At 42.5% G+C, this 13,485-nt stretch overlaps 1 protein-coding gene across 2 annotated transcripts in view; it reads right to left on the bottom strand.

The window, feature by feature from the left end:
* The window catches only part of prex2 (phosphatidylinositol-3,4,5-trisphosphate-dependent Rac exchange factor 2), a 126,020-nt gene that overhangs the window by 88,678 nt on the left and 23,857 nt on the right, over nucleotides 1-13,485 (bottom strand). For both annotated transcript variants that reach the window (XM_049565243.1, XM_049565244.1), the window contains exons 3-7: nucleotides 13,018-13,140; nucleotides 9,909-10,013; nucleotides 5,852-5,953; nucleotides 4,766-4,927; nucleotides 456-589 (exon numbers count right to left, since the gene is read on the bottom strand). In XM_049565243.1, coding sequence (XP_049421200.1) covers nucleotides 456-589; nucleotides 4,766-4,927; nucleotides 5,852-5,953; nucleotides 9,909-10,013; nucleotides 13,018-13,140 — 626 coding nt within the window. The remainder of the gene's footprint in view (nucleotides 1-455; nucleotides 590-4,765; nucleotides 4,928-5,851; nucleotides 5,954-9,908; nucleotides 10,014-13,017; nucleotides 13,141-13,485) is intronic.

The raw sequence follows: 13,485 nt of genomic DNA, 5'->3' as shown, positions 1-13,485 counted from the left end.
TGATCGACAATCAGCAAGAGTTTCCTGATTCAACTTGCACCGATCATGACAAATGTCATAGTATTTGGTGTGTTTACGAACATGTGTCCACAGATGGTGGTTAACAACCCCCGTCACTGTATTCCCAAGATAAAAAAAATATATATCCTTCTCTCGTGTGGCGCCTCTACTGCATGACTTCTTTCAACTCCCCTCACAAAAAGCTAAAATGCTTCCCATAGTGCACTGCTCCCTTTCCCTTAAACAAGTAAAGGAACTTGCGCGGTGAATTATTTATAAAGTCCATGCTCTAAATGTTCTGTAGGCGCACAGAGACAGAGGGAAATTTTGAAATTAGCATAAACAATATTTTTATTCTGTCTCTTGAAAAACACACACTGTAATGAGAATTTAAATTCATCTCCTGCTTTGTGGATTTTGTCTGTAGCGTAATGAACACAAGCGGGTCAAGCCACCTGTTTTTCTTCTTGCAGTAGACCAGCAGCTTGTCAAACAGGAAGAAAATCCTCTCTTGTATGTTTCCAGCCGAAATCTTCAAGAGGACGCCATGCATGAGCATCTCCGTGCATGTGTCTGTGATATTGGAGCCCTGCAAGCGGACATGTGGGGAAAAGGTCAAACAGAGAGGAAAAATGCAGAGTGAAACAGATGCTATGGCATAGATTTACACACAGGAATGCGGGGAAGGAGGTATTCAAACTCGCAGATATTTTAATTTAATTTTTATCTGACAGACAAAGTTTCTACAGATTATTTCTTTGCCATTTAACATACACACAGTGTCTGAACAGGAGGAGGGATCACAAAGCACAGCCTTTCCTGTTCCCTCTCTCTGGAGTCTATGAAAACACTCCCTGCTTCCTCAGAGCAGATTGCTGAGGGACTTGAAAATGCATAGCCGCTAATAGCCTCTATAGAATAACATCCCGTCCGGACAAACTATGTGTTGCATTGTCGTGCCTGGTCACCATATTGGTTGGGGTTCCTGCTGCAAGTGATAAAGTGTGCTGTCTTTTCCCCTTACCTTGCCTGCTCTGGGAATTTATGTACTACGTTTGATCGGCCCTTCAGAGCTAAAAATAACTCCTACGCGCACGGAGCCGGAAAATGTGCTAAGCATTTCCTCCTGCTGGAGACATCAGCGGGCCAAAACCTATCCCGCTTTTTCCTTCTTTCTCTCCTCGCCCTTTTAATTCTCCTCCCTTCCCTTCTGCCGATCATCTCTCACTCACTTCTCCTCCCCTTGATTCCCCGCACTATTCCTCTATCTCTTTCATTCCTTCCTCCGTGCTTGGTTTTTTTTTTGTCTCCCGCTCTTTCAGGGGCCTTTTAACTCCCCTGCTCATGACCAGATGTTAAACTAATTTGCAGCCAGTGAATGTGTGCACACCAGACACGGAAAGGCCAACTTGTCTTGGTCACTTGAAGGGGGCAATAGCAACTCGCACACACTGGTTGAGACTATAGAGCTGCATTTCCTTAATGGAAGAACCGACACTTCCCTTTTGTGTTTCATGCGCCTTTGACAGAACCCCCTGCCAATTTACTTCTTTTGGTGCAGCCTCTCTTTTTCTCTGCAGCATTTTTCTATCACTCTTCACATTCATCTTGTTCCAAGCTCAAGCTCCACAGAGGGTGCATTCAGAAACTTAAGCAACACTTTAAACCCTCAGTCATCTGTTTCATCTAAATTTCAACCTTCTATTTTTATAACCAGACAACAGCCAGACATAACAACTGCAGAAATGGATAAAAATTAGGAGCAGCAAAGCAGGATATGTCATTAATTAAGGAAAAACTATGGTGGAAAAGTTTGTGTTGAACTCAGATGTGGTATTTGTCAATTAGCTGGGGAGATGAGACAATTTAAATGAAATTCTTAAAACCAAAGAAGCCAAATCAAGCAAACTCGACAACTCGAGTAGATTTTAAGAGCGCTAATTAAACTTAAACAAGAGAACAGAATGTGAAGTGAAAACACTACTGGAAACTCCTACCCGCTGCTCTAAAATAAACGTATTTCTATGGTAAACAGTGACAAAACACAGACACTTGCAACACAAACCAACTGGCAATCACCGCCCTGACGAATGCTGGCAGTCGTCACCATGGTGACCACTGCAGGCCATCGCCCTGTCTCTCCCACGCGAGGTGAACCTGCCAGGATGCCCCGAGGGCGGCCAGCTGTGGAGCAGGTCAGCGCTAACAAGCAATCAGCCCGGGCGGAGAAGCAGCGACGGAAAAACAGAGGCTCTCACAATCACTCCTCATCCCTCCATCATTCCTCAGACACCCACACAGAAATGCAAGATACAAACATCACTCAGCTCCCTCTCCTTTTTTCCTCTTCTTTCTATTTCACCCTCTCTCTTCTTCTCAGTTCCATCTCATTTAGCTTGGCGTGCAGAAGTCAGAGGGTCCCGCTCCAGAATGAGCTAATGTTTACGATTAATAAAAAGTGCTGAGGGGAAACCGCAGAGTAGCTACAGCCAGGAGTGTGTCGAGAGCAAGATATGTCACCGCACCCAACAATAAAACTCACTCTGATCACACTATCCTTGGAGTTTTAACTATTCTTCTCCTTCTGTGTGTGTGTGTGTGTGTGTATGTGTGTGTGTGTGTGTGCATCTAGTAGTGATTATTTTGGGACTTCTTGTTTTTATCCTCCTATAAGTGTGCAACAGAATTTATACTGTATACTTCTAATTGTCTAAATCCATTACAAGCCTGGGATTTTTTTGGTCTGCATACACATTGAAGGTTTCGTACATGACATCCACAACATTAATAAAGCAGCAAAAAACTTTTTGAGAAGATATAATGGAGTAACGGTGTCCTGAGCAGCGAATGAAGTGACATTCCCAATGTGAGTGTTGTTATCCGAGCTTCTCTGTTAGTTGTTGTGGTAGACAGTCCAGACACTAGGGTTGGGTACTGTTTACTTTTTAACCTTGAATTTGGTGTGGGTACTCAACAGTACTGATTTTTTTTGTACTTAACTCTTTTTGTAATAACAATGCAATTTTTGAACAAGCTGCGTCAACAAGCAATTCTTCTCCTCTGCTCTTTTCCAATCACACAAAGAGCTAAGTCTCTGTCTGTCTGTCTGTCTGTCTGCTTGTGTGTGTGTGTGTACTGCTTGTCTCTCATGCTCTCTGTTTAGACACAACTGACAAATATGTAGATAAGTACGTAATTAAAAAAAACACAATCCCAAACAGCAGTAATACTGGGCTGCAGAGGCTACAGAGACTATATATTGAAGCTGGGACTACAGACTTAACCTGGGACTATAGATTGAAGTTGGGAAGCCGGCCAAGGAGCTCTGTCTTAATAGCTTCAGGTCATTTCACGGACCTTGGCTTCCTTTCTGAATCTGGCACTTCCGCATATCTCCCTTGTCTCCGCAACAAAGCGCCCCCAAGCTTGCCACGGAGTTTCACATACAGATTGCTGGCTTCAGGGCGCTGAGGTGCTTCTGCCTCCTGTCTGAAGCCAGTGTTCTCACCCAGGTACACTCTTAGGTACCCAAATTTGGCACCAATTGTTCATGTCCCGAATTCACATGAATTGGGACATGGTAGTACCAATGTAATTTGGTCGGTACCCTTAAAGGTAATGAGTTTGGTCCCCAACCCTTCCTGTCATGCATGCATGTTAGTGCTGTGAGTCCTTTGTATGGCTCCCATTGGCTAGACAATTGCCTTTGCTCTGCCATGGGCTCATACGACGTTTACCACTGATATCTGGACAGTGTCAACAAGAAAACATAGCACCCATCCTTCGGTAAACACCATCGACTCGGTCAGCACTGTTGCTGTTGTTGGCACTGACCAGGCTATTAACACCGTTAGCAGCTAGCCACTGGCTTAGCTACCTCCATGTTGAGAACAGTGTTCCGACAAACTGAATCAGAGTCTGAATCACAGATAGGCTCTGAATGTTGAATAGAGCTACCTTAATAGATTCAGCATGGATTTTTTTTTTGTCATAAATGTTGACCAACTATTCATGTTTCTAGAGTATATTTTAGTATAAAGCAAAGTACTAAAGCAAATACTTAAAGCCTAAGGAAGTCTAATCATGCTCTATTGTATCTTGTCTGAGTTAAAAGTCTGTGTTTTTACCAGAAATCAGTTACTGCCTGCACCGTCAGACAGAAGCTATATCAACACCGGCAGAGTCTTTCTGTCTGCATGTGTCCAGGAAGTCTTAAGGCCTTCTTTGCATGAAGCCAGGTCAATTACATAAGCACCCCAGCCTCTTGAATTACAATTACCACCACTGTTTTCTCTTTCCAACAACCACTAGGCCTACTGACCCCTTATTAAGGCATCCCAGAGCTCAGGAGGAAAACTAATCTAAAGGGCAACCCTCCAGACCAAGAAGTGTGGTCCACCTGACGATGATTAGATCAGTCACCCTAAAGCGTGACGGCTTTAACTACAGGCTCATCCAGGCGGAAAGAATTTGACCATTGTGAATACAAGCCATTGTTCTCAGAGAGTACAAGAAAGCTTAAAAACCTGACAAAAGTCACGCCACTTTTTGATGAATTGCTGGCATAGGGCTAAGTGGCTTTAAATATGTCATGACTTTGAGCTTTGACGGGAGGAAAGCTTTGCTGTCTTTTAAAAAATAATAAAAATCAAAAAACACGCCAAGTCTGACAACAGAGCAACAAGTCAGTACAGCCATTTAAATTGAATTTACTGGGTGAGATTAAATCATTCAACACAGTTTACAAAGTTCAGCTGAGGCCCACCTCCCAGCCCTCGATATGGGATTGCCATTCCTCCAAAATCTCCAACTTCTCCATCTGTCTCTTGGCTTCGTTGATGCTGGAGCAAACAGCCTTCATCACCTGCAGAGACTCCTGCACCAGGACGTAGTCGTTGTGTTTCTTCGGGGTCCTTTTCAGCAGCTCCTGCACACAGACCACACAAAGTCACACAAGGAGAAAAAAGAGTTATGTGATAATAAAGACACACATTCCCATTAATGCACCCAAACTACTCTCAAATCAAATTTGTGGCAAATCCAACTCTGAATCATAATTTGCACATCATGAAAAGCAAGACAGAAATAAACGTTCAATTTCTTATCCACTTCACATTTACTTACCCTTCAGTGGTTCCTGAGTTTAGTGGTTAGAAGCTACTGCATGCAATGGTCTAGCAAAAGTGATGGTGATCTCTGCATCTATAGTCTAAACATTGCCTTTCAGCATGTCAGCCGCTATAGGGCTGATTTACTCTGTTCTGGATATATCTGCAGCCAGTGATGGCTATCTGTGTCATTTCAGAGAAGGAGGCCCCGGCAGCTGAAAGACTTCAAATGGCGGAGCATCAGATTACCCCCTTATTATTATTACATCTCTGTGCCCGTGCGAGTGGCTGTTTAGAGAATGCCTGTGTGAATTAATAGATCATAACAAGACAAACGAGATGGGACAGCTCGGATCACTCACTAAAACAAACCTTTGAAAGTGTATTTAATTTCCCTCACGTTTAACTTGGGAAAAGGAAATTTCAAAACTAACAACTGAGAATGCAGGTATGAATAAGCCCAGTCAAAGCGTCTGAATGCACAGCTGGGCAGAGGAGGTGATGATAGGTCCTGTGTTATTCCTACGATGTGGTTGAGCTGGGGAACTAGAGCAGAGACGTGTCAGAATATGAGACCAGTGTTTCATTAGTGAGGGAGAGGTTGATGTGAATAGGACGGGACAGCCCTAACTAATGACTAGGTGGTAGTGGATGAAAAGAGGGGTAGAAGGTGCCCTACAGAGGTGGCACAAGGGTGTGGTATCTCCATAATACATGGTTAGCATTCACAGGACCATACTCACTTTGAGCAGCAATGGGTACTTGCAGATCCTCTGAATAGGAGCTACCAGGTAACCCTCCAGTGGGACCTCTGTGTTTTGTCTGCCTCCAAGCAACATGCAATTCTAGAGGAGAGGAGAGAAGAGGAGAGGAGAGGAGGTTTAACAAGGCTAACCCTGTGAGGCTGTAATGCTCATTGTAAAGAAAACCAAACTGTTAGATAAAAGCTGAGGTCCATTTGGTTTTGATTTTAGACAAGGTGAAATAAATGTCAAAGTTGCCAGAGTGGTGTTAGAATAAAGGTCTCAGGCAACATTTATCAGAACGGGTTTATCAGCGGTATTAGCTGTATTTCACAGTTGCCTTTTGTTTGAGGATGGTGTAAGCAGAGAGGTCATCATGTTTATTCAAAATTAGCTGATGTCATGAAGTTTTCACATCAGTGTTTTCATCAATGTTTACCACTGTTACCATGCTAGTTTTGCATGTTTGCAATGCTAACCTTTGCTAATTAGCACCATATACAGCTGAGGCTGATGGGTATGTCACCGATTTCGGAGGTACTTGGTCATAAACCGAACTATTGGGAAAAAAATGAGTTTGTGAAACAAGCAAATAGCTCACACACTGCGGGGCTCCAACGTCCACTTATTAAATACACCTACACACCATTTCGAGCACAACTGTTCTTCATCGGGCTGACCTTGACAGCGCATGGCACCAGTGGCTTCTTAGATGTACACAATACAATCACATGATTTCATTGCAATCCATCTAATAGTTGTTGAAATATTAAGTCTGGACCAAAATGGCCAACAGACCAAAATCGTCATCCCTAAATTCGGATTTATCATGAAATAAGAGACAAACCTTGCCCTTAGTCAATCAAAGTGACCTGTACCTACATGTGGTAGGTGACATATTATGAGGTCAACCGCTAATAATTATTCTAACCTCACCTGAAATATCAGTGAGGTGCTGGTTTACGGTGGAAACAATAAAACAGGTTTAACAGCAGCCAGCAGGCCAAAGGTTTAGTGGAGGTTAGTGGATATCCCCACCCTGGTCCTTGCAAGGCAGAGAAGGTGACCTGAGGTATATTAGCCCAAAGCTAAGTGTAGGCTGGAGGGTAACATGAGACCCATATAGCCCTGATGGAAGGCTGGGTCACAGAAAGGTCAAGGCTATAAAGACCCCATTAAATCAAAGTCAATTAATATCTTTGCCTGCTCTGGCTTCGTAGATTAAAGGCACACACGAATAGTAAATAAGACGCAGAGCTCTTGCAGCTACTCTTCTCTGATGGAGTGTATATTATGTGCATGTGTGTGTGTTGAATTTCTCACTCCATGAATTACAGTCTTTCGAAAAGGTCATATGCTTTACCAGAGAGCCGGCCAATCAATACACCCAAGTCTGTGGTCATACTCTGGCTCTACTGGGAGTGCAACTCTGCTGTAGATCTCGATTTCAAAGTGCTCCGTTTTTATGGAAGTCTTAAAACACAAGGGGTGACAGTGTGTAGTGATACAAGTGTGTGCCGCACCGAAGCAAAGGAGTAGGGAGTGAGACGGACTCACATTACAAACTGTCAAAGCCTATGAGTAAAGAGTGAAAAGTATCAGCAGAGGGACAAGAGACTGTAAACAGCATCAAGAGAAGAGCTTTGAGAGGCAATGGAAAAGAAAAAGGGCCAACATTTAAACTGACCTCTTAAAGTGCGCACACACACACACACACACACACACACACACACATACAGTTTAGCGAGCCAGCACTGGGGATGTAGTCATCTTTTGTTCTAGCAACATGATGCTCCCCTGTGGAAGTGAAATTCTCTCAGAGTGTCGGGACAGGAAGAGGGAGTACGCCCACACAAGGGGCCGAGTCACATCAGCTGTCAGACACACTGGAACATTAAGTACAGGGTTTTACACTGCCATGTGTGGGTGACTGCGTGTTTGCATGTCTACAAGACTGAGACAATGTGTCTTCATATGTGAGCAGTTCTTAAGTCCAGTTTTAAACACGCTTGACCCCACTTGGACTTGAACATTGGCCCTACGAGCTCAGCATTATTTTCAGAAGTCAAACTTGTGTATTTATGTGCACTGTCTGTGTGTTAACGTGGATTAAACATTAAATATTAACAGTTTCTCTGACTTGGACGTGAGCACTGATCCTCTGAGACTTCACTTGGCTGTATGTATGTTTCATTATGTGAGAAGGGTCTAGCTGCAGAGCTCCAGGCTCAGGCCCGCCTTTTCATCGGACCCTTCAGTTCCAAGCTTGGAGAAGGAAGTGTACGCCAGAGACGACCATCAGGATAGCCTGCAATAACTGGTTTCAATAAGCAACACCACCTCCATCTATAGACCCTTTTACTGTTAGTAATTAGTATGATGTTTTTTGGTGGGCGGGGCTTAGCTTGAGGCAAAACAATACTCCACCAACATTAGTTAGTGCTAGCTAGCAAGTTCTGTTAGATGGAGGAAGATGATGCAAGTGGTGCATTCAGAAATACTCATGCCGAGTGTCGGAGCGCACTCTGGTACAAACTGGACCGGTCATAAATTCAGAGCGCTGTCGGAATGTACCGTCCAGTTATCCAGAGCACCACACTCTTGAGGTGGCAAAGCACACTCTGTCAAGGGAGACGAAGTGTGATGAACTTAACTGTTTGTTAAGCTACATAGAGATATAATGCTCTGTTTCTTCGACCAACTGGGATCTAATTTTGATGTAGAGCGTCAGACTGGATTTACGGATGTAATGAAGTGTTACTTGAAAAAGTAAACACTGACCAACGGGACCAGACTGGCCGACCTGTATGCTCTCACTCAGTGGATGGATGATGTCACAAGAAGCTTTGTGGTTGATTACTATGCCAATCTTACAAAGGACGACGATACTTGAACGGGTTCCTGCAGTTTGTTTTGCTAAAGAAGAAGCTAAAGTTAGCGTTACAGAGAAATCCAACATTCCTCTTAATACCTCCCTAATTTCTAACTATGTGGACATGATAGCCCTAAAATACATATAACGTTATTCATCCCTACAACAATAACTACTTTTTCTCTAACCTGATATGAAGTGTGCGCTGCACATGTGAGCATTTTTGATGATCGCCTCCGTCCAGTCCTTTTGTCTTATCACATTTAACCATAGTTGTCTTCGTTTTTGTTGACGGGTAGTGACATGTAATAAAATGTAAGTTTTATTATTATAATATCTATTCTGTCTCCCAATAACACAACATGACACGACATTTTAAGACTCCTGTGTAGCCTACAGCCCTGCGGTGGAGAGTCGTGTTTTGCCTCAAGCTAATAACATGACATCATTGTGATGTCGTCCCAAAAAAGTGTCTTATATTTCAGTAGAACTGTAACTTACGCAGTTAGGTAAAGTAACGTTAACGTTAAGCAGCAAGTAACTTGTACTAACCTTATGAGTTTGCAAAAGTTAGCTAGTTAAGCTAATGTTGTATACAGTAATGTTAGCTAACATTAGCAAAATCAGGTTAGTACAAGTTATTTGCTGCTTAACATTTTGTTACGTAACTTTATAAGTTATTTTTAGCAAAACACTGAGGTTGTATGGTTTACCTTTGAGGTTGGAAGTAGCTATGTGGCATCTTAGTTAACACTTTACTCTCTATGGTCGATAATAAGACATCTGTACTGATCAAAGAGAAGTTAGGACAAATCATACGTAGCCTAAACATGAAACCAAATTTGATCAGTCAGCTTATAAAGTGCTTGTAGATCATCTTGCGACACATGTTACTTATACAGCAGGGACGTGATACAGTGTATTAAATATATGCTTTGTAGGCTACTTTTTTTTATTGGCTTTAGGTGCCATAAAACAATACAATACGCAATAGATGTAAAGTTTAGTTTATAGTTTAAAGTATATAAAGTTATTTATTGGTAAGGAATCCTGACAAAAACACGTGATATTCCACCATGGGCCCTGCCGATGGAGGTGAGTCCCAGCATCAGATGTGGGCCTGACCCTGGAGCTCTGCAGCGGGACACTATTGTATTATGTGCACCTTTACAGCCCCCTTCTCACCAGTAAACATGTCCTGACGCTTCTGATCTTATTGAGCTCCAGCAGCAGCCTCTGGGCCTTCTCATGATTCCCGCCGTACTCATCATAAATCTGGAAACGGCTCCTCTGCGAAAGACAGAGAATGACAAGGTGAGAAGGACGCATGGGGAGTAAAAGGGACAAATTACAGACAGGAGGAGAGAGAAATAGGGCAACTGAGTCTAACAGAAAACGGAAAAAAAGAGAGGAGGGCGTGAAGAAATAAATTAAGCCAGAGAGGGCGATACAGAAGACAGATATACTGACTGGAGAAATAAAGAAAAATGAGAAAAAGAAGGCAAAAACAGACCACAGAGCAGACACATGAATTATAGGATTCATGGTGGGCATGCATTCTTCTCCACACTCCTCTCCATCATGAAATAAATAATGTATATATATATATATATATGTGGGGTGGCTCCAATCATATCCTGTCATCTGCCTTGCAGCCATATGACCGACAACTTTCCAGCGCGGCAGTTCTCTTGACATTCATACTCCATTGTCTGTGAGAGGCAGCAGTGGGATCAGACCACACAGCCTTTAAATCACTCACTACAAAGTCACTACAGAGCAGCAAAAATAGTACACACAGTCTTCAACCATGCTGCTCTCCCTCAGAAGACAAAGCTGGTGATGTGGAGAGACATAACTGTCATAACAACAAGCGGGGGCGTTTTGCAAAACACAACTTCATGATTAGCTGAAGAGTATGCTCTCTTTGTTGAGTCATGTTTGCTAAGAGGTCAGTTTATGAACCTCCATGAAGATTATTCTTTGGCCCTAGGGACAAATGTTACTGTAGTCCAACAGGGAGGAGTGGAGTCCAATTTGCAGGCCTGAATCACAGAGGGATTTTGATTTGAGCAGTCCACTGTCCAGCTGGCTTACTTACCTATTTGTGTTTCTTTAGTACAGTTAGATTGTGTAAGTCTTTCTTGGAACTTTTAGAGCATCAACAAATCACCACAAAGACGGAAAAAAACGCTGCAGAATAAGGAAAAGGACGGAAAAAGAACATTTGTCCAAGTCTTATCTCAACGGACTCACATGGTCACTCATGACTGAATTATGGTCATGAGTTTTCAGTTATGCTGCAAATCATATCCCATTTTCTCAATGAGGTCGTCCCTCTGTCTCTCCCTTTCACCTGTGCGAGCAGCAGCCCCACACTACATCAGCAACCCACTGGCAGAGCCGTCGCCTTCAGCCCAACAGAAGGATGGTAAGATTTATTGGACTTTGAAACCTATTATATGCCAGTGGGCTTCAAGGCTCTGCATCAAAGACATGTGATATATTGCAGGGGTGAGCAGTATATCAGAACCGTATCAAGCATATCACACATGTGCACTCCCTCATCATGGGTAATCCAGAGAGATGAATTGACAACATGTGGTGTGTCTTATCATTTTCAGCAGTAATCAAAGGCATAACTGTATTTGAACTTCAATAGTAAAGTAGGAGAGACATTCTTTACATTACAGGCTCCAGTGAGCCAAGGATTATTGGAAACAGAATTGGCACTGACGCAACTGAACTATAAGAGCTTGGACAAGATGGTGACATGAAAGTCAAAGGTGGAGACATAACTTTCAGCTTACAAAAGAGGAGATGAAACGCTTAACAATATGACTGTGGTTAATTTGTTTTTACCTTAGGCATGATATGACACTGCAATTAAACTTGATATTCATCTAGCTTTGCTGGAAAATAGGACAGTATATAACGTTTTCACCTGCAGGGCACAGCCATCTTTCAACAAGCTAATAGGTGACATCACAAGAATGGTTTGCCTCTTTGTTGTCTGCTTCTAGCCAGAAGGTAGCTGTTAAGCTAGACTTAAACTTGGTAAAGATGATGTGAAAGATGTTTTGTGGTTTGATGACTGTTTTGTTCTCTGACAACATAATTTTTTATAGCCAGTATATGAGAAATTTGAGTAGAGTAGTGCATGGAAGTACAGGAAGTCACTTTTCGGTGTCCCGGTACAGGTAAACCTTACTTGCTGTCTTGATGAAAGAACTGAAGTTTGATACTATTTCTACGGATATGCAAAACTGGTATAGCAGCCATTACAAAAGCAGTGAGTAGTAAAAATTCTGGTTTAAGATCTAAGGTGAAGCTAACATCATCAACTAGCCTGACATTGCTCTGATTCTGTCACTAAGGAGGAAGTTCTTCGTTTCCAAAATTTTACTAAAGAGCTTGCAAGATGGTGCTTGGTGGTGTCTCCACATCAAGGATGACCATCTATTATTTACACCGAGATCAGGATGGGCGCACGAAGGCAAAATTGTACTGGCATTACCAGCTATTTAATCCAATGCACACAGGGAGACGGGACAAGTTCAAGTGGTGCTCAACCCTGACAGTTCTGCTGATGGTGAGTGTTGCTGTTTGTTTATTTTACCAATGCTTTGTGATGCAAGCAATACCTTAATATGAAATGGCTTCTAGGTGGGAGTGATGTTGATCATGATAGAAGATGGCTTATGGATGTGACTGCTGGGTTATGCTAACATTAGCTATGTTAGCTGCTACATAAGAACATAAATGTAACGTTATAAGCATCTTGCGTTGTTGTTGTGGCCTGACAACTTGATGGAGGCAGTGGTAGAGCACATATTTGGAGTGGAGAAGTGTTTTGTGTGGTTTGTTAACACCGATTGTAACATTAGTCACGTTCAGGCAGCTATTCACTTTCACTTCCACCGCTGTTGTCCGACTTAATGAGAACAGGTCTAACCACTGGTCTTACTGGCTCAAAAGCTTAGGCAACTGTTTTTTGACTTTGTCCCTGGTTCTATTTATCTCGCCAAGTCTCTCAAAGTCCATTATATCAACACTTAACTAGCCTAAACTTCAGTGTTGTACTCAGTGCTCCTTGTAAACAACCATTGTCTTGACGTTACCAACTAGCTTGTTGAAATGGCTGTGCCCTGCAGGTTTTCTAGCAAATCTAGATGAATACCACGTTTGATTGCAGTGCCATATTTTGCTTCAAGTAAAAATCAAATGAACCACAGACATATTGTGCAGTGTTTCGCCTCTACTGTAAGTAAGAAAAGTCACATGTGCTACTCACAAAGTGTAAGAAGCAGCGCCCAATTTCATGGTGAGCATGAGGGTCAGGGTGGAGTAGCTCTTCCACCATAGACAGGAAGTCTTTGTGAACAGCCAGGATCTCCTCGATGTTGGAAAATAAAACCTGAAAGAGGAAAAAGGACACAAAAACACTAGATGGTCACATTAACTTAAGTGTGTACGTGTGGTTTTAGCATATCTGCCAACTGTTTCTTCCTCCAGTGGTATTCCTAGGATTGTCCGAATCAATACTTTGGCATATACTGCTTTTTTGTGGTCATGTGGCACTAGGCGAAGCAATTTGTGAGGCCACACAATAAAGAATGAGGTTTCTTTGTAATGGGCATCTTGGCTTGAGACGTCTTTGATATCTGAATTTCAAACATTATTAGAGATATTTCAATAGAGAGGCAGAAAAAAGGGAACAGATTTTTAAGATCTGTTGTATGGAAACTTTGCCTTCATGTGG

The sequence above is a fragment of the Epinephelus fuscoguttatus genome, linkage group LG21, assembly GCF_011397635.1.
Source record: "Epinephelus fuscoguttatus linkage group LG21, E.fuscoguttatus.final_Chr_v1".
Lineage (NCBI taxonomy): Eukaryota > Metazoa > Chordata > Actinopteri > Perciformes > Serranidae > Epinephelus > Epinephelus fuscoguttatus.
The sequence above is the reverse complement of the archived record's forward strand: the minus strand, read 5'-3'. Positions and strand labels throughout refer to the sequence as shown.